This window comes from Coloeus monedula (genome assembly GCF_965178545.1).
Source record: "Coloeus monedula genome assembly, chromosome: 6".
NCBI lineage: Eukaryota > Metazoa > Chordata > Aves > Passeriformes > Corvidae > Coloeus > Coloeus monedula.
Window position 1 is genome coordinate 1,216,326 of NC_138786.1, and position 24,408 is coordinate 1,240,733.

At 61.1% G+C, this 24,408-nt stretch overlaps 6 protein-coding genes across 6 annotated transcripts; 1 reads left to right on the top strand and 5 right to left on the bottom strand.

The window, feature by feature from the left end:
* Positions 1-280: 280 nt before the first annotated feature.
* TMEM109 (transmembrane protein 109) lies at positions 281-2,485 on the bottom strand. Its single transcript, XM_082282864.1, has 4 exons — positions 2,354-2,485; positions 1,337-1,564; positions 1,133-1,235; positions 281-1,048 (listed from the first exon to the last, which is right to left on the bottom strand). The coding sequence occupies exons 2-4, from the start codon at positions 1,547-1,549 to the stop codon at positions 678-680; spliced, it is 687 nt and encodes a 228-aa protein (XP_082138990.1). The 5' UTR covers positions 1,550-1,564; positions 2,354-2,485; the 3' UTR covers positions 281-677.
* A 55-nt stretch (positions 2,486-2,540) lies between these two features.
* PRPF19 (pre-mRNA processing factor 19) lies at positions 2,541-6,579 on the top strand. Its single transcript, XM_082282845.1, has 16 exons — positions 2,541-2,722; positions 2,906-3,055; positions 3,297-3,373; positions 3,448-3,589; positions 3,676-3,749; positions 3,860-3,922; positions 4,009-4,050; positions 4,136-4,210; positions 4,335-4,410; positions 4,537-4,646; positions 4,785-4,940; positions 5,018-5,087; positions 5,348-5,433; positions 5,645-5,815; positions 5,932-6,037; positions 6,129-6,579. The coding sequence occupies exons 1-16, from the start codon at positions 2,704-2,706 to the stop codon at positions 6,224-6,226; spliced, it is 1,515 nt and encodes a 504-aa protein (XP_082138971.1). The 5' UTR covers positions 2,541-2,703; the 3' UTR covers positions 6,227-6,579.
* Positions 6,580-6,883: 304 nt separating this feature from the next.
* On the bottom strand, positions 6,884-10,912 carry ZP1 (zona pellucida glycoprotein 1; the record flags this gene model as incomplete). The annotated part of the gene is made up of 13 exons (XM_082284379.1): positions 6,884-7,002; positions 7,084-7,168; positions 7,393-7,543; positions 7,628-7,817; positions 7,887-8,014; positions 8,169-8,266; positions 8,477-8,661; positions 8,751-8,894; positions 9,002-9,169; positions 9,452-9,527; positions 10,152-10,406; positions 10,479-10,600; positions 10,753-10,912. 13 exons carry the CDS (start codon positions 10,910-10,912, stop codon positions 6,884-6,886), a joined length of 1,881 nt encoding a protein of 626 aa, XP_082140505.1.
* A 1,171-nt stretch (positions 10,913-12,083) lies between these two features.
* LOC309573859 (acyl-coenzyme A amino acid N-acyltransferase 2-like) lies at positions 12,084-14,064 on the bottom strand (the record flags this gene model as incomplete). The annotated part of the gene is made up of 3 exons (XM_082283089.1): positions 12,084-12,671; positions 12,949-13,151; positions 13,602-14,064. The coding sequence occupies 3 exons, from the start codon at positions 14,062-14,064 to the stop codon at positions 12,084-12,086; spliced, it is 1,254 nt and encodes a 417-aa protein (XP_082139215.1).
* A 1,257-nt stretch (positions 14,065-15,321) lies between these two features.
* Positions 15,322-17,351, bottom strand: CCDC86 (coiled-coil domain containing 86). Its single transcript, XM_082284562.1, has 4 exons — positions 17,154-17,351; positions 16,697-16,826; positions 16,279-16,353; positions 15,322-15,672 (listed from the first exon to the last, which is right to left on the bottom strand). Exons 1-4 carry the CDS (start codon positions 17,345-17,347, stop codon positions 15,553-15,555), a joined length of 519 nt encoding a protein of 172 aa, XP_082140688.1. The 5' UTR covers positions 17,348-17,351; the 3' UTR covers positions 15,322-15,552.
* An 878-nt stretch (positions 17,352-18,229) lies between these two features.
* Positions 18,230-19,703, bottom strand: LOC309574377 (membrane-spanning 4-domains subfamily A member 15-like; the record flags this gene model as incomplete). The annotated part of the gene is made up of 5 exons (XM_082283994.1): positions 18,230-18,400; positions 18,481-18,636; positions 18,980-19,036; positions 19,230-19,349; positions 19,533-19,703. The coding sequence occupies 5 exons, from the start codon at positions 19,701-19,703 to the stop codon at positions 18,230-18,232; spliced, it is 675 nt and encodes a 224-aa protein (XP_082140120.1).
* Between the last annotated feature and the right edge of the window lie 4,705 nt (positions 19,704-24,408).

Below are 24,408 nucleotides of genomic sequence, written 5' to 3' on the forward strand. Positions count from 1 at the left end.
AGGCCACACAGAGACCCCCGGAGCAGGGCAGGAGGGTAGGAATTCTTCCCCCGGTTCCACCAGGGATACTGGGAACATGGGAAGGATGAGGACATCCATGGCCAGGGGCACGGAGCGAGCAGGAAGCACAGCAGGAACAGCTAGAGGCCAGTGGGATCCTGGCATGGATAAACCACCCTCCTTCTCCTCCTCTTCCTCCTCCTTCTTTCCCACCCCCAAATGGACTGAGGGGCCCAGCTCTGAGCCTGACCCCCTTCCCATGGGAAAGCAGTGGGGCTCGGCCGGATAAATCCGTCTTTATTCCAAACCACGTTATCAAAACCGTTTAAAAAGCAGCTTAAAACCCAAAACCTGACAGTGGGGGGACCCTAAAACGAGCAGAGGCCCTGGGCTGGGGAATGGGATCCCCTCTGCACCCCGAGCCAGCTGGGCTGGGACAACATTCCTGGCGAGCAGGGAACCTGGGAGCTCTTCTCCCGGATTTGAGGCCCATGGGGGCTTTTGGGGTGAAGGCACTTGTGGTGAGGCACAGCCCCCGATTTTGGGGTGCTCCCAGAGGGACTGGGGGCTCCCAGGACCCCTGGGAGAACTGGGAAGCAGAGGAGGGGGTGCGGGGGGACACATGCTTGGGATGCTTGGGATAACGGAGCCAAGCTTTGGGAGAGCTTTAGGGGGGCTCAATCCTCTCGGTTCCGGGGCCCCCCGAATTTCTGGCGCCGCCGCAGCTCCTCCACCTTCCACTCCAGGCTCCGCACGGCCGCATCCAGCTGGGAGCTGGGATCCGGGGATGCCACCAGGCTGCCCAGCAGAGCATAGAGCACCCACAGGCCCAGCAGCATTCCTGCCTGCGCTGTGGGGCTCTCCTGGGAAGTGGCCACGTGCAGGAAGGCTGCGAGGAAAAGGAAAACCTTCACCCCGCGGAGCAGCGGGAGCAGCAGGCCTCGGAGCTGCGATAGCACCCAGGATCCCACCAGGGCGGCCACTGCCCACAGGAGCACCCTCTGTACTTCTCCGGGAGCCAGCGCCACTGTTCGGACCAGCTGGTGGCCTGGGAATGGGATCTGGGAGTCAGTGGTGGCAGTGGAACCGGGAATGGGGGTGGGAGCTGTCCCACGGGGTGAATCCCACTCACCGTTGATGCTGAAAGCAGCCAGGAGATCCCCCAGGATCCCACAGAGCGTGGTCAGGGCCGCCGAGATCCCGGAGGAAACGATCCAGAGGACAGCAGAGAGGCTCTGCGGGGAAAGATGGGGATAAGGGAGTGGGAAAAGAGGGCGTAGACCCCCATGTCCCTGCACAAGGAACTCCAGGGAAGGTTTGGGAATCGGGATCCCACCTCCGCCACCATCCGCAGGGGCTGGGGTCCCACCCAGTTTTCCAGGGTGTCCCAAGCAGATCTTCCCAGCCGGAGCAGCAGGTCATCGGAGGTGGCGGCGTGTCCCCGGAACCCCTCCTGGCCCTCCTTGCCTCCGTCCCCCGCTGATGCCATGAGGAACGGGATCCACAGTAGCAGGGCCAGCAGGGCCTGGTGCCCCACAGCACTCCCCATCCTGGGTCCTGGGATCTGTGGGGAGAGGGAGAGCTGGGGGTGCTGGGAGGCGGAAACCCTGCTGGTTTTGGGGTCCGCTTGCTGGTTTTGGGGTCGCCCCAGCGGGAGGGGAGGGCGGAGGCCCCACAGCCCAGTTCCACCCCCCCCTCAGCACAGGCCTGGGTGTCCCGGCTATTTTTGGGATAGACAAGAGCCAGCGGGGACATGGCCAAGGGCACTGGGCCTGGCTGGGAAGGGGGGGCACCCCTTCCCAAAGGAGGGAGCGGGGTGCTCTGGGATGGGACACAGCCACCACTGCCACCCCCGAGAGCCCCCGAGATCCCCACTCTTCCCCAGTACCCTCTGGGGATCCCCCCAACCCCTCTGTGCCCAGCCCCTCCCAGTTCCCCCATCCCCATGAAACGCCTGATCCCCCCTGTGCCCACCCCCCCTCAGGGCTCTCCACCCTTCACGATCCCCACAATTCCCCCACAATCCCCCCATGATCCTTCTAACCCCTCCTGGATCCCCAAATCCCTCTGTTCGCACCCCACCCACATCTCCGCGGTCTCCAAGATCCCCTTGATCCCCTCAGAATCCCCCCAAGTCCCCCCTGTACCCACCTCCCACAGTCCCCCCTCAACCCCTCAGGATCCCCCCGATTCCCCCAGGAACCCCCACCGCGGCTCCCTCACCCCGCCTATCCCCCCCCTGGACCACCCCCGCCCATTTTTCTCTCCATTTTCCCCAGATTTTCCCCGATTTTCCCCCGATTTTCCCCGAATTCCACCCCCCACCCCGGGGTCCCCCCCGACCCCCCCTCACCGGGGCTTCCCTCCGCTCCGCCGCGGGGCACGCCGGGAGCTGTAGTCCCCGGGGCCGCGGCGGTGCATGCCGGGAACGCGGTAACCATGGCAACACCCGGAGGCGGGCGGCAGCGCGCGGTGCACGCCGGGAGGCGCCGTTCCCGCCGGCGGGGGGAGCGCGGGGGATGCCGGGAGCGCTTCCGGTTCCGGCGGCGGCGCCCGCGTGAGCGCTCGGGAGCGGCGCGGGGGGGGATCGCGCGCGCCAACCGGAACCGGAACCGGGACCCCGGACCGGAAAGGAGAACCGGAAACAGCCTCGGAAGGGCAGCGGGGCCGTAACCGGAGCGCCGCGACCGCCTGGCCTCCACCATGGCGCTCATCTGCTCCAGTGAGTGCGGAGAGAGAGCGGCCGCGGTGGGGGGGGGGGGGGGGGGGCGGGGGCGGGGTCGTTAATGAATGGGGGACCCCGGTCTGCGGGGCAGGGACAGCCGGGGTCACCGGGGGATCACCGGACAGGGCGTTCCCGAAGCCCCGCTCCCGTCCCATCCCATCCCTCTGTTTTACCCCGCAGTTTCCAACGAGGTCCCGGAGCACCCGTGCGTGTCGCCGGTGTCCAACCACGTGTACGAGCGGCGGCTGATCGAGAAGTACATCGCGGAGAACGGCACCGACCCCGTGAACAACCAGCCCCTGTCCGAGGAGCAGCTCATCGACATCAAAGGTGCCGGGGCCGGGATGGGGAATGGGAACGGTGCTGCCGGGAACAGCGGCACTCGCGGAGGAAGCGGCTCCGGGGTCGGGAGTGGCGGTGCCCGAGGCGTTTTGGGGTTTGCTGAGGGTGGCCGTGAGATGCCGAACTCCGCTGTGGAGGTTGGGAAAGGGAGGGATAAAGGCGGGGGGTGGGAGCGGGGGGATCCAGAGGGATATGGAGGCCATGGATGATGTGCCCGCCCTTCTTCCAGTTGCGCACCCGATCCGCCCCAAACCCCCCTCGGCCACCAGCATCCCGGCCATCCTGAAAGCCCTGCAGGACGAGTGGGTGAGTGCCCGGGGGGGCGTGGCGCGGGGCTGGGCTCCCGGCGTTCCCCGGCTGACTCCGGTGCTTCCCGGCAGGATGCCGTGATGCTGCACAGCTTCACGCTGCGGCAGCAGCTGCAGACCACGCGCCAGGAGCTGTCCCACGCCCTGTACCAGCACGATGCCGCCTGCAGGGTCATCGCCCGCCTCACCAAGGAGGTCACTGCCGCCAGAGAAGGTGACAGGGACGCGTGGCATTCCCGGGAAGGGGCGCTGGGAAGTGCTTTATCCCGGTTTCCCCTTAAACTTGTTGTGTCCTTGCAGCTCTGGCCACGCTGAAGCCTCAGGCCGGGCTCATCGTGCCCCAGGCGGTGCCATCGGCGCAGCCCAACGTGGCCGTGAGTCCCTGCTCCCCATCCCGGCCCTTGGCCTGCTCCTTCCCAACCCTTTTCCCACTCGTTGCGTCCCAATTCCCTCTCCGCATTCCCTGTCTCTCCATACCTCACAGGGCGCTGGCGAGGCCATGGATCTGGGAGAGCTGGCAGGAATGACCCCAGAGATCATCCAGAAGGTAAGGGGGGATCTTCCATGTGTCCCTCTTGCCACTGTCCCATGGCAGAATTCCCGGTCCGTGCCCATCCTCCGCTTGTTTTCCAGCTCCAAGACAAGGCGACGGTGCTGACCACGGAGCGTAAGAAGGTGAGTGCCCTTCTCCAAGGATTCCATGGGAGCTGGGATGTGCTGTGCTCCAGCAAAGGCTGACATTTATCCCTGTTTTTTCCAGAGGGGCAAGACAGTCCCGGAGGAGCTGGTGAAGCCGGAGGAACTCAGCAAGTACCGGCAGGTGGCCTCGCACGTGGTGAGTGCCTGGATGGGAAAGGACTGGAAAACTTTTCCCATGGAGCTGGGAATCCCTTCTCGATTCCCTCTGGGAGCGTTTTCCAGCCGGTGGCGTTAACATGGCGGGCTCCTCCCACACACAGGGGCTGCACAGTGCCAGCATCCCGGGAATCCTTGCCTTGGATCTGTGTCCTTCCGACACCAACAAGATCCTCACTGGTAAGGGACCTTTCCTGGGGATTTCCCACCTGGGAGTGGGTGTCCTTCTCTTTGTTACCAGGAATTTGAAGGGGATTTGTGGGTTGGCCTCACACTCCCATCCCAGCTTCCCGCTCGGTTTTCCAGGTGGGGCCGACAAAAACGTCATCGTGTTCGACAAGAGCTCGGAGCAGATCCTGGCCACGCTCAAGGGCCACACCAAGAAGGTCACCAGCGTCGTCTTCCACCCGTCCCAGGTGCGCCCAGCTCTTCCCTCACTTCCAAGATGCCTCAAATTTGGATATCGGCACCGTTCTTTGGTGGAATCTCCCATCGGGAGCTCTGGGAGAGCCGAATTCTTCCCGTGTGAACCTTCCCGTGTTGTCTTGCTGTAGGACTTGGTGTTCTCTGCTTCTCCTGACGCCACGATCCGGATCTGGTCCGTTCCCAACGCCTCCTGTGTCCAGGTGGTCCGTGCCCACGAGGGCTCCGTGACTGGGCTCAGCCTCCATGCCACGGGTGATTACCTGCTCAGCTCCTCGGATGACCAGGTGAATCCCTCCCCGTCCCACCGATCCCACCTCTGCTTCCCAGCCCTTCCGTATCCAACACTCTTCCTCTCTCCCAGTACTGGGCTTTCTCGGATATCCAGACGGGCCGCGTCCTCACCAAGGTGACGGATGAGAGCTCCGGATGTGGTAAGGCCTGGAGTTGATTATCCCCATCCTGGGGATCCCTTGGCTCCTGGAGTTCATGGGAACTCCTTTTGGGGGTGGGTGTCTGGGTAGCCTTCCCAACCTTCCTGAGTCTTCCCAACCCTTCCAATCTCCCCAGCTCTTCCAACCTCATCAACCCTCTTGAGCCTTCCCAGCCTTCCAAATCTTCCCCAGCCCTTTTGGGGGGTCTTCCCAGCCCTCGCAGTCTTCCCAAGCCTCTGAGTCTCCCGCTGTCTCCGCAGCTCTCACCTGTGCCCAGTTCCACCCAGATGGGCTCATTTTTGGGACGGGAACAATGGATTCCCAAATCAAGATCTGGGATCTGAAGGTGAGGGCTAATGGGAATGTGCAGGAACAGGGGGCGGTTTGGGGATCAGTCCCAAGGAGCGGGACTTTGAGGAACATTTTTGGAAGTTTTCTCCAAAAATCCCAAGCTTCCAGCTCCAGACCAGCCGCTGGTGGCACCGTGACCATGCAGGTCAGTTGGGAACGATGGCACATTCCAGTGCCACGATTCCCTCTGACCACCTTATCCCCAGGAACGCACCAACGTGGCCAACTTCCCGGGACACTCGGGCCCCATCACCAGCATCGCCTTTTCCGAGAACGGATACTACCTGGCCACGGCAGCCGACGACTCCTCAGTCAAGCTCTGGGATTTGAGGAAGCTCAAGAACTTCAAGACGTTGCAGCTGGATAACAACTTCGAGGTGTGTGATGTCCCTTTTTCCCTCCCTCCATGGCCTCTCTGCTCCAGGGGTTGGGGCATCCCAAAAAAAGGCTGTTTGGAGCTTTCCCAACGCCTCGTTGTGCTTCCTCTCCGCAGGTGAAATCCCTGATTTTCGACCAGAGCGGGACCTACCTGGCGCTGGGCGGGACTGACGTCCAGATCTACATCTGCAAGCAGTGGACGGAGATCCTCCACTTCACAGGTGAGGGGTTGTGGGAATCATGGAAGCGGCCGGGGTAGGAATGGGACAAATCCACTTGGAATTGTGACTCTGGATTGTTTCCCGTCCCCAGAGCACAGCGGCCTGACCACGGGAGTGGCCTTTGGCCACCACGCCAAGTTCATCGCTTCCACAGGCATGGATCGGAGCCTCAAGTTCTACAGCCTGTAGCCCTGGAAGTGGGGCTGGCATTTTTTGGGATTCGGGGTGGGAGGTGGGTGGGAATATCCGTGTGGGATTATCCAAGTGGGATTAAGCCCCTCTGTTGTAGCTGTTGGCACAGGGGAAGTCAGACGTCACCTTCCCCATGGCTCCATGAGTTTATTGTTTAGTTTTTTCCCCAATTCCATGTGTTTTCCGCCTTTAGATTGTTTTGTGCTTGTAACTGGTTTGACAAAAAAAGCCCAATCCTGGTGCTGGTGGAAGTTTGAGGCCAGGATGTGTGGAAGGAGGGAGGGAAGGGAGCACTGTGCAGGTTTTGTAAGCAGTTACTTAGTTTCAGTATGGAAATAAAGAATTATTCCCTGTCATCCCACCTGGAAGAGGCTCCCGTGAAGGGCTGGGGTGTAGCAGGGTGGGATTTGGGAGGCTGTGGCTGCTTCCTGTTGGGGAATGGGGATGAGGGACCCTTTTTCCCCCCTCCTAAGGACAAACCACCCTTAGAGCCATGCTGTGCACTGGTTTATTTTTCCAGCTTTCCCAGAGATAGCCAGCGGCATCTGGGTAGAGGCAGGAGCTGTGAGGAAGAAGAGGAGGAGGAGATAACTTCAGGGGATGAAGGGGGTTTTGGGATGAAGGGGTTTTTAGGGAGCAGAAGGCACTCACCCCTCAGCCTCTCTGCTGAGTTCCCCCTCCCTTGGGAACGTCGGGAAAGATGACGCATCCCTGGGATGTGACTGTCCCCACGCCGTCACCTGTGCTCCTGTCCCCCAGAGACCTCCGTGCTCCTGTGGGGAGCAGCAGGTTGGCTTGGGAAGAGGGGGACACGCAGAGATCCCCCCCAAACCCCTGGAGGCTCCCAGACTCACGTGAGGGCACTCCCAGCTGGCAGGAGGGCCGGCAGGGCTCCGGCTGGGCCAGGTGGCACACGGAAGCGCTGCAGGAGATGTACACCTGGGAGCCACAGGAATGCCAGCGTCACCTGGGGATCCCCAAAAAGGGTCCCTACAAGCCTCAAGGGACCCGCACAAAGCACCCCCAAACCTTGAGGTACTCCCAAAAGGAGTGTGAGCTTCTCAAAAGGGTGTCACCCTGGGAGCAGGGGTAGGTGTTGGGATGGGGGATTCCCAACACTGAGGGATTCCCAACAATGAGGGATTCAGGGGGATCCCCCTCACCTCCCCCTCCAGCACAGCCATGCCAGAGGTCTCCACGAAGGCAAAAGTGGAGATGACAAAGCGCTGGTAGTGGCTCGGGAAGGGCAGCTCCGGAGAGGCCGGACCCACTGGAATCAGCCGCGTCCTGTAGTTGTCCCCTTGGAAGGGACACCTGGGCAGGAAATGAGGACACTGTGTCAGCACAGTGATATTCCCCCCCTCACCCAGTTCCATCTTCCCGTCCTTTTCCACTCACCCCTCCACCAGGATGGGCCACTGGGGCTGGGATGTGGCGTGGGAGCCAGGGGAGGCCCAGCAGTGGTGCAGCACCAGCACCAGATTGGGATCCGTCTTCTGGAGCAGCCGGACTTCCACGTAAATGGGGTCCCGGAGCACCCTCACCAGGGGGAAGTCACCCACAGGGTGGTAGGAGCTGTAGGATTCATCTGCGGGAATGTTGGGAGGGGTTGAGCAGGATGGGGAGTGGGATGGGGAGCGGGATGGGGAGCACTGACCGGTGGCGATCCGCAGCTGGAGCCCCAGTGGGCCTGGCATGGCCAGGGGGGCGGCCGTGGGGGGCACGGCCACCTCCACTCCCAAGGGAAGGAGGTCACTGGCGTTGTAGATGCACCGAGCTCGGAGACTGGGGAAAAGAGGGAGAGAAAAGTGGGAGACTCCCAAATCCTCTATCAGCCCCCTCAGCCTGAATTGTGGGGACACCACCAAGGATGTGGCAGGAGCGAGGAGTGGGTGGATCCAAGGGGGACTCCGGGCTCTCTGCCTGGATTTTCCCTTACATGTAGACGCTGTCCCGGGTGATGGAGCCACGGGGGGATCCCTGGATGTCGATGGTGGAGATCAGCTGGTTCTCATAGATCAGCCTGTCCTCGATCACCTGTGCGGGGAACACGGGAATGGGAAAGGGAAACATCCTGAGAGATACATGGATCAGGATCTGAGGCAGGAGGCAGCTTGTGGGTGAGCTCTTTATCCTGAAGTTTTGGAGGGGGAAATGCGGGACTGGGAGCATCCTGGGGGCCACTTCTATCCTGGAGTGACGCCACCATGCCCACCTTGGGCTGTGCCCAGGGTTTTCCCACCCTACCTGGACGGTGGTGCCACAGTGGGTGACTGGGAAGCGGAACATGACGAAGGCCTCAGACACGTGGAGGGGCTCACACCCCGCCTGGCTGCTGGCCAGCCGCACGCTGTCCAGGTTGTATGGCGGGGCCACCATTCCCCGTGGGACCACCAGGACGAAGTGTCCCTCCAGCAGGCACTGCACGGTGGCTGCGACACCACGGAGAGGCTCTGTCACCCCTGAGCACCCTCTCCCAGCGCCGGGGAGGGATTTTGGGATGTGCCTCCGGGTGTCCTACCGGTATTCCCGTAATAGCAGGGGGTGGCACGGTCCATGTCGTCATAGCAGCATCCGGCCTGCAGGCATCCATCCCGTCCCTGTGGAGCCACACACGCCATCCGGCCCACCGGCACCTGGCACTGCTCCCGTGTCAGCTGCATGCCTGCAGGGAAGCAGAGAGGGGGCACAGCATGGAATCTAGGTTGGAAAAGCACCTTGAGGCCATTTCCCATTGTCCCGGCATCCCTCCATCCCATCTCCCCGCCTTACCTGCCCCGGCTGAGGGGTAGAAGAGCACAGTGGACTGCAGCAGGGTGGGCTGGGAGTGAATCCCAGGATGCAGCAATCCAGGCTGCGGCTGCAGCCCTGGGCGTCCCAGGCCCAGCTGGGGCTGAGCCTGGAGTCCAGGGCTGAACAAACCCGGCCAGGATGGCAGTCCTGGGCGCACAAAAGCCGGGCTGGGATGGCCAGGATGGAGCAGCCCAGCATGGCCTTGGAGCCCGGTTTGGGAGTTGGAGTGATGACTGGGACGAGAAATTCCCGGCTGGTTTGGGGGCTGAGCTCCCGGGCTCAGGAATCCTGCTGGAGACTGGGCACCAGTGGGGATCAAGCCAGGCTGGCTGTGAGATACAAGCCCGGGGCGAAGCCCTGGTTGGTTTTGGCCCCTGGGAGGGTTTTGGGGTACGAACCCTGGATGAAGTTGCCCTGGTTGGTTTTGACCCCCAGGCTGGTTTTGGGATCCAAACCCTGGACGAGTCCCTGGTTGGTTCTGACCCCCAGGATGCACCATCCCAGGCTGGTTATGGGATACTGACCCTGGGCGAATCCCTGGTTGGTTCTGACCCCCAGGATGCACCATCCCAGGCTGGTTATGGGATACTGACCCTGGGCGAATCCCTGGTTGGTTCTGACCCCCAGGATGCACCATCCCAGGCTGGTTATGGGATACTGACCCTGGGCGAATCCCTGGTTGGTTTTGACCCCCAGGATGCACCATCCCAGGCTGGTTATGGGATACTGACCCTGGGCGAATCCCTGGTTGGTTCTGACCCCCAGGATGCACCATCCCAGGCTGGTTATGGGATACTGACCCTGGGCGAATCCCTGGTTGGTTCTGACCCCCAGGATGCACCATCCCAGGCTGACTTTGGGATACAAAGCCTGGACGCAGGTGCCCTGGCTGGGTCTGACCCCCAGGATGCACCAAACTGGGATGGTTTTGGGATACAAGCACTGGGCGAAGGATCCCTGGCTGGCTCTGCCCCCCGGGCTGTGGGGGCTGCACTCCTGGGTGGATGAAGCTTCCCTGGATTTGGGTGACGGGACGAACCCCACCAGGCTGGGACAGAAACCCCGAGTGAGCCGGACTGGAATGGTGCCAGATCCCAGGAAGCTCTGGATTGGTCTGGTGCTGTCCCACAGTGTGAACCTGCTCCAAGCGGTCTCGGGATGAGAGCTGGGATTCCGCGAGGGTGAGGGAGGACTCGGAGATGTGGTGCAGGAGGCCAGTGTGGGAGATCAGGACTCCATTGTCCCGGCCCTGCTCCCGGTTTCCATTTGGGATCATCTCAGAGGCACCTGGCTTGGGGCAGGTCATGTTGACCTCGTAGGAGGTGACCGGGATCCCACTGGACAGCAGCTCCTCCAGCTGCACCCGCAGGATGTAGCGGTTCTCCTGTGGGGGGGACACAAGGGACAGTCACCCCCATCCCGCTGGAGGGGACCGCAGAGGGGATGGCAGCATCACCTTGAACAGAACATGGCAGCCCTTGTAGCCAGAGGAGAAGATGATGGAGCCGTCCTCCCTGGAATTCAGCCAGTGGAGGCAGATGGAGCAGTTGGCCACATCAAAGTGGGAGCCAAACTCATCTGGGGGGACACCGTGGACACAGGGAAGTGACACATCCAGGTTGGGCTTATCCCGTTGGGATCCCACCACCATGGAACACTCTGGTTTTAGGGGAATCCCAGGGAAATCCAGCACCCCAAGGGGACCCAGGGAGTCCCCCCCCACCACTCACCCAGGACCCTGAAGCGGACGGTGCGGCCGTGGGGCGGGAAGACCAGGAGCTGCATTCCCAACTCTCCGCAGTCGTAGCGGTACTGAAGGAGCGCCACGGTGGCTCTGGGCCACGGGGACAGAAGGAAGAGGAGCAGGAGGAAGGAGCAGCTCTGTCCCATGGCGGTGGCACGGCCAAAGCACGGGGCTCTGCGGTGTGGATTTATATCCGGATGGCTGGGATGCGGGGGGGGGGATCAGGGTCAGCTGATCCCGTGGGATGAGCTCTGCCCAGGGCTCCTCGCTCCCGTGCCGCTGGTGACCTTGGTGCCCCGGCCCTGTGGTCACCTCCCATGGCTGTGTCACAGTGACCAGGGACAAACCAAGCTTATCCCACACTTGGAGACTCTGTCCCGGTGAACAGGGAACGGAGCTGGTGCCGGGCAGGATGCCCAGCTGGATCAAGTTATCTGGGGGCAAAGGAGAAGGCTGGTGTGTGCCCACACCCCAGAGCCAGTAGGGACAGCGGTGACATCTGGACACACCACTCCTGGGACAGCCATGGGACCTGGGGACACAGTGGCATGGCCCCAGTGATGTCTGAGGGAATCAGTCAGTCGTCCCAAATCCCTGCTGCACCCTGGCTGTGCCCTGCTGGCAGTGCCACAGGGAATCCAAAGTCCTCCATGGGCATTCCCTCCGCCTCCCTTTCCCCAAGTTTCCCTCCTGGGATTTATCTTTACTGTGGGTTAAACCCCTCCCCACCCTTCCTGGAGTGCTGGTCACAGCCACTCCCTGTCCCATGCCCTGGGTGGGGGAATGGGGTAACACCAGCTCCCAGGGGCACAGGGATCCCAGTGGGAAGGCGTGAGGAGCCGGGGGCTGGATGTGATTCCCTCAAACCTCCTCGGGAAGCAGGGGCAGCTGCAGAGAGAACGGTACGTCCCCAGAGACACAGCTGGGCCAATACATGGCCACCAGATGTTCTATATGTGCCCCATATATGTCCAATATGTGTCTGAGCTGTATCCTATATATGCTCCATAGGTATCCAATATATATCCTATACATACACGTCCAATATATATCTGATACATATCCAACACATATCCCATGTGTCCAATATATATCCTATATGTATCCAACGCATATGTATATGTGTCCAGATGATGTATCTCCCAAGCACCTCCAGTGTATCTCCCATGCACCTCCCAAGCATCTCCAGTGACTCTCCCAAACACCTCCCAGATCTGTGCAGCCTTTGTCCCCCAGGAGCACAGGCAGCAGCCTCCAGTGACACTTTATTCCCCACAGTGACAATCCCGGTGACACCGACCCCCTTTTCCTCACCCCTCACAACTTCATGGCAGCAACCGATCCCAGCTGGAGCTCCAAGAACTGCAGGATCTCCTGCCAGGAATCCTCCTGGGCCCGGGCGTGGGGCTGGGGCTCTCCCCCCCACGCCACCGGCCTCGGGGTGCCCCGGATGCTGGAGTTGCTGCACAGGGGGGATCCGGGGGGCTCGATCAGGTGCCCGGCGCCGGGATAGGACAGGATCCGGCCGCTCTCCGGCGGCATCCGCGCCAGGGCCAGCTCGGCGAAGAGCTTGCTGTTGAAGCTGCGGTCAGCCTCTCCCACCACAAAGAGGACCTTTCCCCGGATCTTCTCCACCGGGATGGCCGAGGCGCAGTAGGCGGGATCGCGGGGGTCGGCGAAGATGGCCGAGTTGTCCATGGCTCCCAGCTCGGTGAACAGGACACGCTCGGTGTAGTAGGGGATGGGAGGGATGCGGACCTCCTTGTAGACCAGCGGGTTTCCGTGCAGGAAGGCCGTGCCGTTGATCCACACCGTGGCCACCACCTGCGGCAGGAAGGCAGCCATGGCCAAGGCCACCTCTGCGCCTTTGGAGACGCCCACCACGCCCAGGCCGGGTCCTCGGACCTGAAGCGAGAGGAAACAGAGGCAGCTGGGATAAGACACAGGGATAATAAATTTACTGGGACATCCCTGGTGCCAGGATAAGGATGGCCTCATGGGATAGCTCCAGTCACCAGGACATCCCATTCACTGGGATATCCCCAGTCCCCGTGACGTTCCTGGTGCTTGGGACAACCCCAGGACACAACCCTGGTCACCTGGACATCCCGCTCACCAAGTTGCCCCCAGTTCCCAGCACATCCTGGCTCACAGGTGCCCTTCTCCATGCTCCAGGACTCACCTTGGGATGCTGGAGGAGCAGCTCCACTGCTTCCTCAAAGTATTCCAAGTCCAGCTGGGCCAGGACCCGGGGCAGGTCATCGTAGGCGAAGAAGGCGAGGGCCAGCACGGCAAAGCCCCGACTGGCCAAGAGCCCCGCCCGGAACTCAATCAGCCCCCCTGCGCCCCCAAACAGGTCGATGACCCCTGGGAAGGGGCCTGGACCTGTGGGAAGACAGGGAGAACGTCAGAGATGGGGAGCCACCGGCGCTGTCCTGCATCCCAGAGATTCCGTGGTTGGGCATCCCAGGGGCCACAAGATTCAGTATTTTGGGGGTGCAAGGTTGGGTATTCCAGGGGTCCTGAGGATGGGCATCCTGGGAATCCCAAGGTTCAGTATCCTGGGGGTCCCGAGGTTGGGCATCCCAAGACCCTGAGATCTGGGATCCCAAGGCTGGGCACCCCAGGGGTCCTGATGTCCATTATCCCAGGGGTCCCACTGTCAGACAACCCAGGAATCCTAAGGTTTAGCATCCCAGGAGTCCCAAGGTTGTTCCCCAGGGGTCCCGATGCTTGGCATCCCCGGCATCCCAAGCCTCAGTATCCCAAGGGAATAGTGGCTGGGTATCCCAGGGCTCCCAAGGCTTTGACATCCCGGAATTCCCCGATGCTCACCAGGAGGCAGGAATAGGGCGCCGCGGACCCTTCCCTCGCGGATGGGCACCCGCTGCACTCCGGGGCCCACGTACCAGCGCTCGGCCTCGCAGGATGCCAGCGGCTGCTCCTTGGGATCCGGGGCCAGGGAGAGCCCATCAAACACCTCCAGCCGGACGCGGAAGGGGCTGCCGGCCACATCCCGCTTGACCAGCCGTCGGAAAAGGGTGTCGGGCTGCAGGAACCACAAGAGCCCCATGGGCCAGACCCCGGAGTAGCTGCCCCCCAGGGCGGCATGGAGCCCGGGATCCACCTCTCCCGCTCCGTCGGCGCGGAAAAAGGCGCGGGATTGGAAGCACTCGCCCTGCTCGTCCTTCAGCCATGCCCGGAGGGTGACAAGCTGGGATGGGGACAGTCCCCGCACCCGGATCTGCACCGGCCGGTCGGCCAGCGAGGACTGCGGTGTCACTGTCACCTCCACCATGGTGCACCTGGGAACGGGAATCACGCTGTGTCCCACAGGGATTGCCACGCCCAGGAGGGGGCTGGCGGCAGGGAACTGTCCCCAGGGATCCTCACGGGGGACCCCTAGGATAGACTTTGTGGTCCGGATAGTCCTGCTGGCATCCCTCCTTCCCTGTCCCTATCCTTCCCTCCCGTGTCCCCACCCCGTCGTGGTCGCTGCCCCTTCTTTCCTGGTCCTTGTCCCCTCCTTCCGGGATCCCCGTCCCTCCTTCCTTTTTCCCTATATCCCCTCCTTCCCTACCACCTCGCACCTTCTGACCCCAAACCCCTGCTCCAAAGCTCACCCGGCAACCGGGACACCCCTTTTCCATGTGTTTCCCAGCCCCCACATTCCCAGCCCCCACCGTCCCCCGCCCCGTCTCCCGATATCCTCCTCCCCGGGGCCGGAGCGGGGGTGTGGATCCAAGCCCCAAAATCCCAAGTGCACCCCGCTCCCTCCTCTCCGTGCAGGCACGGCAGGCTGGGAACGGGAATGTTGGCCCCAATCCAGCCCTGGGAGGAGACACACGGTTCTCCCACATCCGTCCCACCAGGAAATCAGCCCCCGACGCCCCGAGCTTCCCCTTCTCTTACCCTGCTGGGAACAGCTTGGGCCGTGGGCTCTGCACAGGGAGAGGCTCAAGGATTCTTTGGAAATCATTAACCTGGGAACGGCGAGGGCAGAGCCCTCCTGCCTCATGACCCTGTGCCCAGCCAGCATCGGCCGCACCCCGAAATTCCTGCCTGTCCCCGCCTTCCCTGCGGCACCCCCTGAACCTGGACATGGGTGGGCCAACCCCCCCACAAATTGTCACCCCAGGATGAAGCTCCAGGGCATTCCCATTCCAAGGCTTCCCACTGCTTCCTGCAGCCCCATTCCCACCCGGTGCCCCCCTTTGTCCCCCCATCCCAGCTCACAGCCATGTCCCTCCCCAGGAATGCAGAGAGGGGTGTTCACGGGCCAAGAAAAATCAGGAATGTGAAGAAATCCATGTGGATTTCCCACTTCCAGCCCCACTGGGCTGGAATTCCCAGTGTTTCCTCTCACAGGAGGGTGTGTGACACCATGTCCCCTTCCTTGGTGACAGGCTCCAGGGCTCATTCCCAATGGGAATTCCCTCTTTGGAGAAGGGAGAATTGCAGGGGATGAGGAGCCATGGCACACTCTGATCCTAGGAATGCCTTAGGGAAGGCCCCAGCTGGAGCCACCGGTCCCCGGAGTCGCTGGAGGCGAATCTGTTGCAGTACCTATTCATTTTTATGAGGAAAAGGCAAATTTGGGAAAGCAAAGTTCTGTTCCAGCCTCTGGCACTGGCCACATCCTGATCCCACAGGGACTGGGGGATCCAGCAGCTGGTTCCTGGGGAATAACAACCCCCCAGCTCTGCCCTGTTGTTTGTCTGACATTGAAGGTCCTGGCAGAGCTGAGGAAAAGTCCCTGGAAAGGAGCAGGATCCCGATTCCCGCCTCATTCCGTGGCCTTGCTTCGCCTCACAGGCGTCTTCTGGAGCAGGGCCAGCGTATCCCGCTTTTCCACCCGCCTCAGCTGCTTCTTCTTGGCCCGCTTGAGCTTCAGGGGGTTCCGGATCTGGGAAATGGGAAAAGGGGGGGGGATTTCATGGAATCATGGGATCCTGGAGTGGTTTGGCTTGGAACAGACCTTAAGGATGATCCCGTTCCAGCCCCCGGCCACGGGCAGGGGATACCTTCCGCTAGTGCAGGTTGCTCCAAGCCCCGTCCTGGAGCATTTCCAGGGATGGAGCAGAGTGCCGGGAATGAGGCAGGATGGGCATGGATGGCTCCCAGCTTCCCACCACCAAAGATCCAGGATCCAGGAGCAGATTTATCCCAAAACTAACCCCATCCTCACCCACACATGAGGCTTTCACCACACCCACCCCAAGCTCCCAGGTCTCTTCCTGATGGAAAAGCGATGATTCTCCCACAGAGATCCCCACCAGCGCCACGTTTTCCTTGCTCTGCCACCCCGTTATCCCTCAGTTCTGGTGTTCCCAAGCATGGGAGAACACAGGGAACACTCTCCCAGCGTGCCCAGCTTTGCCGGGAATCTCCCAGTATCCTCCAAAGACGGAGACAGGGAGAGGAACTGGAGCACATGAGAGGCTGATCCATGTGGGGGCTGGAGGTTGTGGGGTGTTCCCATTGCTGTCCCCAGCCGGGAGAAGGGACTCACCACTTGGACAATTTCGGCTTTCCGCTCGTTTTCCAGGCGCCGCTTCAGGTTTTCCTCCCGCCGCCGCTTCTTTTCCTGTGGGAGCAACACCAAAACATTCCCTGCAGATCCCTCCCTCCGAGATTAAACCCCAGCCAGCACCGACCCCCACTCCAGTGCCCACCCAAGCGTGAAATCTGTCATTCCAGCAGCTTTTCCACACTGGGTGAGGCTGGAACTGACCCAGGGAGTTTATTCCGAGTCAGTGACTTGGAGCATGTGACCATCACTAGCTGCATTTGGCACCAGGACAGGGAATTCTCCATCCCAGCTGCCTTTTCCCTGGGCTCTGCCACAGCTCCGACGGCCGGGATGAGGGTAGAGACATGGGATTGTGCTTGGGAAAGGCGGGAATTCTCCAGCTCCCGAGCCGCGTTACCTCCTTCTCCCTCTGCTTCGCCTCCTCCAGCTGCCGTGCCAGATCCCGGACCAGCTTCCTCTCCTGCCTCTCCTTCATTTTCCGTGCCCAGGAGCTGCGGAGCGCCTTGTCCTGGATCATGTGGGAGAACCTGGGCGGGCACACGGGACGTGTTGGCTCCCCGAAAACCCCGGGATGCAGCCGGGGCCACTCCAGCTCCTCTCCAGAATTCCATGAAACTCTGCCAACCCCGGAGCATCCCACGGCATCCTCAGCATCCCCTCCCAAGTCATCCCCGTCACCTCCGGATCCTTCCTAAATCCTGTGGATACCTCCGGAACCCCCTCACAAAGCAGCCGACAGCCCCTCAAACAATGCTGTCCCCCTCAAAATTCCCCCAGACCTCAAGACCCCAAAAACAGCCCTTCTGGAGCCCAGAGCCCCCCCCCCCCATCAAAATCCCTGCCTCCCTTCCCACCTCTTTTTCCCGGGATCCTTCCACACCCGTCCCGACTTGGGCTTGCCCCGCGGGATGGCCACCGCCGCCTCCTGCCGCTTCTTGCCGCCTTTCCGCCGCCGCCGAGCCGCTGCCGGAGCCGCGGCGGCCCCGCTGGGCTCCTCGGGGGTCGCTCCCGTTCCCGATCCCGGGGTGGCCCCGTTCTCCCCCTCCATGATCCACGCGGCCCCGCGGCGTCGCCGAGAGACAACGTCAGAGCCGCGCCCCCCGCGGAAGCCACCGGGGCTCCCCGCCCGCCATTTTTGTAGCGGGCAACACCCTCCCCTCACGGCAGCGCCGCCATCTTGGTGCCGGGCAGCGCCGCCATCTTGGTGCCGGGCAGCGCCGCCATCTTGGTGCCGGGCAGCGCCGCCATCTTGGTGCCGGGCAGCGCCGCCATCTTGGTGCCGGGCAGCGCCGCCATCTTGGTGCCGGGCAGCGCCGCCATCTTGGTGCCGGGCAGCGCCGCCATCTTGGTGCCGGGCAGCGCCGCCATCTTGGTGCCGGGCAGCGCCGCCATCTTGGTGCCGGGCAGCGCCGCCATCTTGGTGCCGGGCAGCGCCGCCATCTTGGTGCCGGGCAGCGCCGCCATCTTGGTGCCGGGCAGCGCCGCCATCTTGGTGCCGGGCAGCGCCGCCATCTTGGTGCCGGGCAGCGCCGCCATCTTGGTGCCGGGCAGCGCCGCCATCTTGGTGCCGGGCAGCGCCGCCATCTTGGTGCCGGGCAGCGCCGCCCACTCCCGGGGCCGGTACCGGGAGCGCCCGAACCCCTCCAAGCACCCCCGGGGCGAGCCCTCCCCCGCACCCCGAGCCGCCCCCGGAGACACGCGCGGGCTGGGCTGGGGGAGGAGAGACCTTTATTGGGGGCCGAACACGCTGAGGGCATCCCAGGGGGCTCCCGCACCGGGGACCCACCCCCGGGATGCGGCAGCACGTGGAGGGCTTGGCCATGGCTACAGCGCCTGGGAAAGCAAAACCAGGGAAATCCGGGGAAATCTCTGGGAGGCACAGAGAAACCGCCGGATTGGGGCGGCCCTTCGGAGGGAGGAAGGGGGTGGATCAGCATTCCAGGGACTTGCAGGGATTCCCGGGGATCCCCGCCTCCCTCACCAGCTGGGTGTATGTGTGCTGCCGGGCAGCGTCGTATCCAAACGCCAGCACCGCCACGGCCACGCAGAATTCCAGGAGGCCGATGAGCACGAAGGTGGAATCCAGCGCGTTGCTCAGGGTCTGCAAGGAGGAGAGAGGGAATATCCCGGGATCCACCACCCGGACAGGACCTGGATCCTTGAAATCCTGGGTGTCCGTACCTTGCTGCGCGTGTTGAGGCACCATTCCGGGCGGATCTGGAAGGGTTTGGGGTTCTCGCAGCCGGGCACGTGCCGGGTGACGGCCGTGCCGTGGATCCCAGTGGCCACCAGCGTGCCCAGGACAATGCCCACGTTGACCACGCAGCAGGTCTTGATCTGCGGGAAGCACCCGGTGACACGGACCCCAGGAAGGGCTGCTTCCCACATGGATTATTAGACTGGGATCAAAGAACTCCTGGAGAAGGCGCCCAGTTTTGTCCCACTCATCCCACAGTGATTCCAGAAGCCATGAGGGTCTCCTGGACCTCCCATCCCCCTCATTCCACAGTGACCCCAACCCCCGTCCTGTGCTCCATGTGGGAGAGCTGGGCACTTCCTGAGGGGGAGACTGGCCTGTGGATCCCGTGGGATGAATCCAGGCTGTGGAGGGGTCCCGGCAGCTGCTGGAAGGGACATAAGGAATGGGGGGAGACGTTGTCCCTCCCAGCCTGGATCTTACCAGCACGGGGCTGTCTCTCCTTTCACTTTCCACCAGCAACGAGCCCGAGACCAGGAGCTGCTTGGAAAACAGCGGGAATTGGTGTCAGCAGCAAGGCACCCTTCCCAGTGTCCCTCCAGCTGGGAATTGGGGTTCAGGGATGCACAAGCACCCCAGAATGTGGGGGGGGGGGGGGTGTCAGTGGACACCTGGGTATTGTCCCCAGTCCACCAGGATTCCCTGTGATTCCCATGTCCTTATCCCAACTTACCAGGATCCCAAGCCAGAAGAGGATCCCACTGGCCACAGGGAGGGAAGGGTTCCTGTGCTCCGACGCTGTCAGGATGATCCCAAAGCAGATGTGGACGATTCCAGTGAAGATGTGGATGGTCTGGGGAAGGATGAGAGCGAGGGATCCCAATCCCATTGCTGTGAGACGCATCCCACCCCAATCCCACGTCACAGTGCCGGGAAGGGACTGGGATGGGCACCTGTCCCAATATCCCCTCCACCCAGCAGGACAACCCCTGCGGATCCCCAATCCCTGCTGTGCCCCTGGAAGGCCGTGTCTCACCCCCAACACCTTGGGATGAGCCCTCCGGAAGCCTTGTGTTTGGAATGACGTCCTGGCAGGCGCAGGCGTCTGGGAGCCCGAGGCCAGCTGGGCCGCCCGGGGATCTGTGGCCGGGATCACCTCCGTGATGATCCTCACACTGCCGGCATCGGTCACCGTGGTGGCCGCCATGGCCTGGGAATGAGCCCGGGAAGCTGAAGGAATTTCCCAGGTGCCTTCCTCCTCCTCCTCCTCCTCGCCACGGTCCCTTCACCGTCCGAAATCCCCGGGAGGTGCCGGCCAGGCAGGGACACGCTCCCGCTGCCCTTTGCTCCTTGCGGGAAGCGCGCTCATGGAATTCTCGCCAGGCCCCTCTTGCTCAACAAGGCAGCTTTGCCAATGGAGGCTCCCAAAATCCTGCACGGGAAGAGGGAGGGAGGGACAAAGGAACCCCTCTCAGGGCTCTGCAGCCTTGGGAAGGGTTGGATGTTTTTCCCCTCGGGATGCTTCCAGAGCCCCTTTTTCCCAGCGTTGAGTGAGTCCTTGCCATCCCAAATTGTGGAGGCTTTGCTTGGGAATCACCCCTGCAATTAGCCTGGCACCTAACGAGGTGTTCACAACCTAACCCTGCCCACTTCCCGGGAAAAACACTGATGGAGACAGGAAACTTCATAAACCCCGTCATAAAGGAAGCTCCTTTATTGCCATTTCTGGGAATTCTCCCTCCTCCATCCCTGTGGATTTGTCCCCAGTGAGGACGCACAGGAGGGATCCAGGGATCCATGGCCAGCTCCAACAGGAGCCAAAGGGAAAGGAGATGCCGTTACTTACCATGGGAAGTGGGAGCTCGGGCTGGGAATGGAGCCACCACACATGGCAAGGGCATCCCGAGGGATTCGGAGGCCCCTTCCTGCCTCCATCCCTCCCTCCTCCCAGAAAATGGCCGTGGCCTTTTCTCCAGGAGGGTTGGGATACCCCGTGCCGACCTGGAGGACCTCCTCAATTTTCCTGGATGTCTGATGTATGCAGGGTAGGAATTCCTTGGTGAAACAGGAATTTTTAGGGCCGGGATTCTGGCATCACCCCAACACCTCTCTCTCTGCCTGGGAAAGGACAGGACCGTCCAGCCGAGGATTTCAGGAGCAGGTGGGGCAACTTTTGGAAGTGTTTTATCTTTCTCTCTGGCTCTAGAGGGAGCTAAGAGGCCGGGTTTGGAAGCACCGCGCTTCCAGAGCTCGGTAGGTGCTTCCAGCCCTGCTTGGATGAGGCTTGGAACAAGCAGGACTAGTGGGAGGTGTCCCTGCCCATGGCAGAGGGGTGGAGCTGGATGATCTTTAAGGTCCCTTCCATCCCAAACCATTCCAGGATTCCGTGCCCTCCCCGTGCTCCCTCCCACCAGGGAACGGGACACCCCCTCCAAAGTGGCTGAAATCACATCCCGAAAAAAGAGCTGGAAGAGCAGACCTGGAAAGCAAAGAGCAGCGACCCTGGTCTCCATCCCGGCTCCGATGGCATTCCTCCATCCTGCATCCCCGATGGAAGCGAGCGCTTGGCCTTGTAAAGGGCTGCATCTGGCGGCACGGCTTTCCAGGAAAAACACGGACATGGACGGGATTCAGCCTCTTCATCACGTTCCTGATGCCTCGAAGCCTTTAATTCCTGCTGGTGCCTCTTCCCTCTCCACACTCCAATCCTAACAATCCCAGGGATCTCATTCCAGCCCCAGGAAGGAACACTTGAGCCCCCGTGGAAATTCCCGATCCCCTCCTTAGCCTTTAGGCAGCCGGGGCATCCTCCGCCGTTATCCACGGCTCACATTCCCAGCCAAAACCACCCTGCACGGTGGATTTCCTCCCAAATCCGCCTTTCCACATTCCTACAGCATTCCTGAAGTTCCAGCCTTGCAGCCAGAAACAGCCGTGGCTGCCCCCAGCCCCCAAAACCCCAACTTTCCGAGCAAGTTATCCATGGAAAAAGCGCTTCCCCCTTCCTAAATCAAGCCAGGTCCAGCTGGGGATGGCAGGAGCCCAAGGTGGGATGTCGGGATTTGTTTTGGAAGGGGATTCCAGAGGAGGTGAAGCTTTGAAGCAGATGCAGGGAAGCAGCAAGGCCGGGCGGTGGAGCTTTCCAACCTTTTCTTTGCAGGAATTCTTGGCTTTGGAGATGGTTGCAACACGTTCCTTGGATTTTAACATTCGTTTTCCCATTTTTTAGGACAAACTTTGGGTGGAGGAAACCTGGCTGGATGCTCTGGTGGGGGGGGGATCAGCGAGACCCTCCCAAATTCCCTCCCACCAGCACAGGACAAACTTTACGAGCCCTGGCGGAACCCAAATGCTTTTTCCAACCCCAAAATCCGTGAGGGTTTTTTTTTTTTTTCCAAGGAAAACAGATTACGATGGAGTAAAGCTTGCCACAGAAAGTTGCTGCTTCCTGGGACAAACTTTATATCCCCATAAAAATACCAAAAGCCAACGTTTCACTTTGCTTCCAGGTGTTTCTGCTTCCCACAGGGCTCTCTCCATACCGATTCCAGGAAGAAAGTAATGTTTTCTGGGAGAGGATTCAGGTTTTTTGGCTTTAAACACCCCAGTGTCCATCCTGGATTGGGGAATCCAGAGCTGGGAGCAGGTGGGAGGTTTGGGGGGGCATCGCTGCCTGCTGGGGGGATCCTTACCTGGCATTTGGGACACGGTGCCATCGTTCCCAAACCCTGTCCCAGATGTGTCCGTCAACCCCCACACGTGACATTCCAGCCTTTGATCCGTTCGTTCCCAGGAAATCTCCTGAGGATGCAGAAAAGTTCCAGTGTGGAATGGGACCTTAAGCACCTCCCAGGGATGGGGCAGCCACAGCTTCCCTGGGAAATCCATTCCCAGGAATGCCTCACCACCCTCACAGGGAAGAACTCCTTCCCAATATCCTGTCTATCCGTGCCCTCTGGCAGTGGGAAGCCATCCCCCCTTGTCCTGGCACTCCAGGCCCTTCCCCAAAATCCCTCTCCAGCTCTCCTGGGGCACCTTTAGCTGCTGGAAGAGTCTCCCTGGATCCTTCTCTTCCCAAGAGGAAGATCCATTGGGACACCCCTGTCCAGCTCACGGTTCCCCCTTCCAGCTCCTCCAAGGGTTTTGATTTTCCTTAGGGATCATCACCAGCAGGGACACAAAACTCTTGTGATCCCTGGCACCTGCTATTCCCAACTCCTGGAAGTCCCCACTTTCCCCCAGGACTGCAAATTCCCACTAAAAATAAAGAAACGTTAAAACCCCACCACCACAGTTCCATGGAACCTTCAATACTTACTCCAGCGTTTTCAGGGAGAGCTGCACCTAAACACTGGGATACTCTGGGAAAACAGACCCTGATGCCAGTGGAGGAGGAAGCAGCCTCCTTCCCAGGAAAACCCACCGGGAAAACACAGAACTCGGATGGGAGGCGGGATGGCTTTGTGGTGGTCCCCACGGAGCCAGGAGAAGTCGGGATGCTCCGGAGGTGCAGGTGAGGAGCCGGAGCCGTAATGGGGTTGTGGCCACGGAGCTGAGCAGAGACAGCCTGTTCATCCCGCTCCCCAAAATCCCCAGGGCTTTTCCTACTGATCGGGCTCATTATTTTTTCAGAGCCGGGAGCAGAAATAACTGACAGAGAGTGAATAATCCATGAGGCTTTGGCTGAGCAGCCGGAGCATCGTCAGGGAGCGGGGAAAGGAGAGGGAAAACACTTCAGTCACCCCAAAACCTAAGGGAATGTTCAAGGAGGAGGTCACTGATCCCACTCTGGCACTCGAGGGGAAATTTGGGATTCCCAATCCCCAGAAATTAAGGGGATCTCCTCACAGGGCACTGGGAAGTCCCCAGGATGCTCCCACCCCTTGGAAAGTTAGCTCTGGGGTCTCCTTCCTCACCTCCATCCCACCTTTCCATTTCCACGAGCTTGGGATGCTCCTGAAATAACTTGATGCCGCTGCTGGATGCTCATCACGACCTCGTTAAATCCTCCAGTATTCCCATGGATGCGGGATAATTATGGATGGACCTGTAACGAGCTTGTCAGGAGCTGACAAACCTGGTCTGGCTCAAAATGATCCCAGGGTCCTTCACCTTCCCTGAAAATGAAGGGTTTTTTTGGGAATTGCTGCATGGATAAGGTTTGGGAGCACCCCTCAGCCAGGGTTGTGGGAAGGGGGAGCACATGGCACTGGTGTCCCTGTGTCACCCCACGGAGCAGCCCCAGCCCTGGGGCAGCTTCTCTGGTGGCGGAAGTACTGGGATGTGCTGGCACCACCGGCATCGCCGCCGCTGTCCGGCTGAGCTAAATATAGCAGGACCTTGCTGGAATGTGGCACGGGAGAGGGGGTTTGGGGAGCAGCATTCCCTCAGGAGAGCAAGTGCTGAGGGGTTTGTGGGGCTGGAATTCCCTCAGAATCACGTACCAGGGTTTAGGAGGGTGGAATTCCCTCAGGAAAGGGGTTTTGAGGGCCAGAATTCCCTCACGAGAGAACAGGTACCAGGGTTTTGAGGGGTAGAATTCCCTCAGGAGAGCAGCAGGCACTGGGGGTTTAGAGGAGCAAAAGTCCCTTGGGAGCAGGTCCCAGGAGTTCAGGAGGGGGCAGAATTCCCTCAGGAGGGAGCAGGTGCCCCTAAATCAGGCGGGATGAGCCCCTTTCCTGAGACAACAACTCTCTGAGGGGGAAGTGAGAAGCCTGGGGAAGCTCCCATGCTGCAAATTCCCAAATTCAGGAGACACGAGCCCGGAGAGAGCGTTTATTCCCAAGATAAAATAAAGCCAACAGGGAACAAGCCGAGGTAGATGCTCCGGTGACCCGCCCGGCTCCCGGCACACATCGGGGTCACTCCAAGCCACCAGACCCCCGGGAATTCCTGAACCCCGATGCGAGCGA

What these genes read in the sequence shown, in the direction of transcription:
- PRPF19 (XM_082282845.1), top strand. An exon ending in TCAAGATCTGGGATCTGAAG is followed by an intron (nt 5,434 to 5,644) that starts GTGAGGGCTAAT and finishes CCTTATCCCCAG; the next exon opens with GAACGCACCAACGTGGCCAA. An exon ending in AGCTGGATAACAACTTCGAG is followed by an intron (nt 5,816 to 5,931) that starts GTGTGTGATGTC and finishes TCCTCTCCGCAG; the next exon opens with GTGAAATCCCTGATTTTCGA.
- TMEM109 (XM_082282864.1), bottom strand. Translation starts at nt 1,549, where the DNA reads ATGGGGAGTGCTGTGGGGCACCAGGCCCTGCTGGCCCTGCTACTGTGG. An exon ending in CCCTGCGGATGGTGGCGGAG is followed by an intron (nt 1,236 to 1,336) that starts GTGGGATCCCGA and finishes CTTTCCCCGCAG; the next exon opens with AGCCTCTCTGCTGTCCTCTG. An exon ending in GGCTGCTTTCAGCATCAACG is followed by an intron (nt 1,049 to 1,132) that starts GTGAGTGGGATT and finishes TCCCATTCCCAG; the next exon opens with GCCACCAGCTGGTCCGAACA.
- CCDC86 (XM_082284562.1), bottom strand. Translation starts at nt 17,347, where the DNA reads ATGGAGGGGGAGAACGGGGCCACCCCGGGATCGGGAACGGGAGCGACC. An exon ending in AAGGATCCCGGGAAAAAGAG is followed by an intron (nt 16,827 to 17,153) that starts GTGGGAAGGGAG and finishes GTGCCCGCCCAG; the next exon opens with GTTCTCCCACATGATCCAGG. An exon ending in AAGCCGAAATTGTCCAAGTG is followed by an intron (nt 15,673 to 16,278) that starts GTGAGTCCCTTC and finishes CCCATTTCCCAG; the next exon opens with ATCCGGAACCCCCTGAAGCT.